We start from the raw sequence: 5010 nt of genomic DNA on the forward strand, positions 1-5010 counted from the left end.
TTTTGTACTAAAAATAAAAACACCTCTTTCAACAGTGTGTGCTGAGTGTTTAAAATTAATTTTACTCAAACCCAAGCTTCTTTAAGCTGCCTCCAGCCAGGCACCCAGCTTGCTTGGCTCTCAAAATCATATTTTATTGGTGAAGTCTTTAATCTGTTCTTCTTCAATTGAGTGTACTGCTGCTTCCTGTCCTCTGGAGTGTCTATTTAAAAAAAAAAAGTTGAATACATGATAACTTTATTTTTTCACCTCAGTGTTCAGCGATAGCCTGATATATCCTACTCTCTTGTTGTTTTGATAATCTGTTGTTTTTCTGCTGTCTGTCCTTTTAATCTCTTGCAAGAGTAGTCACATTATCAGGCTTTATTTTTCACCAGAGTAATCCATTGCTTTTTAACAAAGGGATTTAGGAAAAAAGAAGATAGCAAAAATTATTGCTTCAAACTGGGGGGATGTGCTTCACCCTTGCAGACCCATAAAATAAGCTTACTTGGAATTTCTCTGAAGTGGTACCATCCTGTCCCCGCGCCCCCCCCACCATTGCTGCTGAAGCCCTGCAGCACACGAGAGTTGTTTTTCATCTCTCATTTTTTAAGATTGCGAAGATGATGATGAAGAGGAGGAGGAAGAAACTGAGGCTGCTGTGGGCGGAATGACTGATTCTCTGAAATTAGAGCCACACATAAACGGAGCGAGTATTTCCTCTGATGAGGACGGTGAAAACTGTCCCATTTGCCTCAACACATTTAGGGATCAGGCTGTTGGGACTCCTGAGAACTGTTCCCATTACTTCTGCTTGGACTGCATTGTGGAGTGGTCTAAGGTGAGCTTGTTTATCCCTGATGTCCTGTGGCCCTCTCGTGTGCTCTGCTCTCTCCCCTCTGATCATGCTGTTCTGCTGTAATGAGAACAAAACACTGTCGTATTTATATTTGCTATCTTAAGCTTTTTTTTACGTAGACTTGGGTTACTGCTCTGTTAGGCAAGATTCATGTTTGAAGTGTGGATATGTTTTTCTTGTACCTGTCCAGATCTGTTCTGTTCTCTGAAAGCTGTAATGTCATAAGCAAGTGTGTTTCCAGGCATCTAAAATCCTTTTTTTTTTAAGTCACGACACCAGTAATACTGGTTTTCTCTGTGTGTGCATATTTTTCTGTATATCTGTCTTTATCTCTTGTTGAGTTCGGTGTTACAGCTGTTGGGTGTGGGTCTGTTTTGACAGTGAACATATAAACACAGAAGAGATATAAAAGAATATTAACTAAATCAGCACTTTGTTCTGAATTCAGTTTTTAGTCAGAGTCCCTTGCTCTCTAACTGTATGGTTCCCATAATCATAATCCAGGGTGAGAACTACAACAAAGCTTACTGTGCATGCAGCAGTACCAGTGGTAATGAAATTAAAAAAAAAATCACTATTACTGAATATATTTGTAAGTCACTTCCAGTTGCTTATTCATCCAAAAGAAAATGCCCTAAAACACGAGCACTATTTCAAGGCAATGTTTGGAAGAACTTTGATGTTGCTTTGGTAATTGAATAATACTTAAATTACTTTAGTATAATAATGCATGTTTTCTCTGATACAATAGGTTGTCTGTAAACCAGATAAGTCAGATTTAAGTACTTAAAATGTCAAGACCAATAGCTGTTAATATGATTACTACGTTAATTTAATGCTTGTTACATTAATAATTGAAGATTTCCTTTTTAAAAATTGAATCAAGAGATGTGCTCATTAACTGTATGGGGAAATTTTTTTTTTTCCTTTCTAGAATGCAAACTCCTGTCCAGTAGATCGAATCCTCTTTAAGTACATTAGCATTCGGGCACATTTTGGTGGTAAAATCTTAAAAAAGGTAAGCTTTCCACTGCAGCGAACAACAGAGTCAATTGCCACAAAATAGCCATGCAAAGGTTTACACTTCTAGCATGTTTATCTGATATTTGGTATCCGGATGAATTATTTCTTTCCTATTTTGACATTGCTTTTTAAGGAACTGTTAAAATTTTTTGCCTCCTTAACCAAGTTTCTTGCAGTATTGTGTGTGGATTGAAGCGTGACATCATTTCGGATGGCAAAAAGGCTGGTTTTGGTAGCTGCCTTGTTTGCATAATGGACATTTGACTCTAAGCTGTCCTGCATTGATAAGCCTGTCCACATGGGGAAAATGCCCCACATACTGCAAGTGCTGTTATAATATAAATAGGAATAATCTGGGTTATAGATGATCTCTTCCTTATGTCTTGCTACCAGCTATACTGTGTAGCAGTTGGGTTTGTAAGGAGACAGAGACACAAGGCAGTAGTAGAGCTCTTAAAGGCACAGGTTGAGTGTGCTAATTAGTCTCTCAAAAAAGAATATTGAAGAGTTGTCATTGCTCTTTGTTACTAACAGAAATGTGTTGGTTTTCAGGGGACGTTTAGGAGTTTGGTCTGTTTTCATAAACTGATGGTTTATTATTGAGTGTTTGCATTTTAACATAAGAGTGAATTAACATTTAAATCATAGGGTTGGGGGGGGAAGCTAAACTTGCTCTCTTTTGTCTTGTGTTTGGGGGTGTTTTGTTTGACTACTTTTGATCTTATTCAGGAATTTTGATTTCGGCTGTTCTTAAAATGCAGTTTTCTGTAGTTGTTGGTGTTTGACAATAGACAAGTTCAGATGTTTTTAAGCATTTGATCATGTTCTAGATGTGTTGAATGAACTAAATGAAGGTTCTGGTATGTAACAGCCTCTTGCTTTATTCACTTTTAGATTTTACTGCAGGTACTGTTAATGTGACAATGGATTTTTAAAAGTGCCAAATTCTGCATAAAATGTGAATCTCTCTTTTATTTAGATTCCTGTTGAGAACACGAAAACTCAGGGTAATGATGGAGAGGATGATCCAACCTTCTGTGAGGTGTGTGGCAGAAGCGACCGTGAGGATCGCCTGCTGCTATGTGATGGCTGTGATGCAGGGTAAGAAAGGTTGAAATGAGTGTAGCAGCTGCATGATTGCAGACAACTCTGCAGGGCTGGCCAGTGTTTGGTCCACAGTCGCTGTCTGGTCTGCAGGCTGCCCCTTGCTGCTCTCTTCAGGCTCATCATGTGGCCAGACTTATCCATGTGCTTATAGAGCAGACATCCCTGTGATGTGATGGATCCTTTTCTGGTCATGTAGCAGTGTATGCCCAGAGCGTTCTACACACATCAGTGCTGCTGACCACCAAAACAGGTGACCATACCTTCAAGTGATGAAGGATATTTATGCTCATCCATGCAACATCTGGGTTCATGGAGGGTAAAAAACATATATCCTTTATGTCTCCTTGAGAGGGTGCATGACTTGTCCCAACTGACTGGGCATTAGTGCTGTGTGGGAGAAGTGCTTAAGATGCACAGTTTTGTGAAATTTTGAGGTCTTTTCTTTATAGCCATAGATACTAAATGATTCCCCTACTCTTCCTTACCTCTGTGTCTGCCTAACATTTTTTTTTCCCCTCCTTCATTAATAAAATAAGTGTTGAAGTAGAGGCATACAGATACTTGAACACAACTTTGGGCCTGTAGTCTTCTGCTAGAATTTAAAGGTCTTATGCTGTATAATCAGTCTTGCAGCATTGTCAGTTTGATGTCAGAAGTTACCCGTTCAACAGAGAGAGATACTTGCTTGCAATGAATATGTAAAATAATCTTTCAAAAATTACTTCTAGCAAGCTAATTAGACATCTGGTAAGTCTAATTTTGTCTTTGTGTTCTGTGGAGTCCATATACACTGATTCACCTTCTGGAGAAGAAGCAAACTTCAGGAATGCTAGATTTTGTTAAGCATATCATCAGAACACTGAGTTTAAAATACTTAACTAAAACCAGTGTTTCATAGGTCTTACCTGAAGTCATGTCTTTCAGTTCTTTCTGAACTTTCATAAGCCTTATCTGAACTCAGATTTTCCTTTGTGATCTTTCAGTAGTTCCTCTGATTTTTTAAATTTTTTTTTTTCAGTCTGATACAGTTTTTGATTTTTATCTTATTTTCCTAAAGTAAGTTCTTTATAAATGCTAGACTTCTAGAGTTAGTGCTTCCAGCAGCACTTCCTGAAGAAAGAACTTACAGTCTTGATTGCCTCTCCATGGCTGAAATTAACTCTAGAAAAATGTAGAATAGCTTGCTTCAACTACTAGTTTTATTCCTCTACATTCTCTGTCTGACCTGACACTGGAGTGAAAATTTCATGTTATTTTTGCCAACAATTCTAAAGCCAGTGGAGTCATCCTGTCTTTCCATTGCTTTTAGGTAGTTGTGGCTTTCCACAATGTTTAAACTGTGTGCTATAATGCTATTATCTTAGGAATTTAAGTTATGGTTTAAGTAATAAAATCTTTTTCCACTGAAACCATTTTTAGGGAAGACTTGTTGGAATGTGACAACCTAACTTTCTGAACTGTGTAACAGTAGTATTAAGATTGATATGAATACAAAAGTTCATGTCTAGACACTTGAACAAACAATTGAAAGAAGGTTAATTGCATTATTGGTGTGACACATTAATGTATGACTTCAGAGATAGATGTCAAGAAGATGAAGGACAGGGCTACCTTGATGACCAAAATTCCTTAATTTCATAGATCTCATTTTTCTTATTGTTTGTGAGGACTGAGACAAAATAATGAGGCAGAATGTCCCCCAAAGCATCCATTCATTCTTTAAGGGTACAAGAAAAAAGGCCGAAATCAGTCCTTCACTGCCAGTCACAGAGCCCAAGAGATGTGTTGAGAACTTGATGGCCGGTGTCTCTTGCCCTCTGCGTTGCACACAAATAAGCCTGGGCAGACCCCTTGGGCACACAGAATCTTTGTGCTTGTGAGTGTGTGGGTACAAGGGTGCAAGTAAATGAACCTGAGAGAATGAGTGTGAGTAAAATCCATTTACTTTGAGGGTTTTTTTTGTAAAACAAGGATCACCTTATCCTTCTATAAGATTTGGCATTGAGTTTTGTTATGGTTTTCTGCATGATGAGATTCTT

General features: G+C 38.1%; 1 protein-coding gene across 1 annotated transcript in view; it reads left to right on the forward strand.

The window, feature by feature from the left end:
* Nucleotides 1–5010, forward strand: part of PHRF1 (PHD and ring finger domains 1) — a 26636-nt gene that overhangs the window by 1490 nt on the left and 20136 nt on the right. Inside the window, exons 3-5 of the mRNA XM_010290193.1 lie at nucleotides 597–823; nucleotides 1776–1859; nucleotides 2844–2965. Coding sequence (XP_010288495.1) covers nucleotides 597–823; nucleotides 1776–1859; nucleotides 2844–2965 — 433 coding nt within the window. The remainder of the gene's footprint in view (nucleotides 1–596; nucleotides 824–1775; nucleotides 1860–2843; nucleotides 2966–5010) is intronic.

The sequence above is a fragment of the Phaethon lepturus genome, unplaced genomic scaffold (genome assembly GCF_000687285.1).
Source record: "Phaethon lepturus isolate BGI_N335 unplaced genomic scaffold, ASM68728v1 scaffold45406, whole genome shotgun sequence".
NCBI lineage: Eukaryota > Metazoa > Chordata > Aves > Phaethontiformes > Phaethontidae > Phaethon > Phaethon lepturus.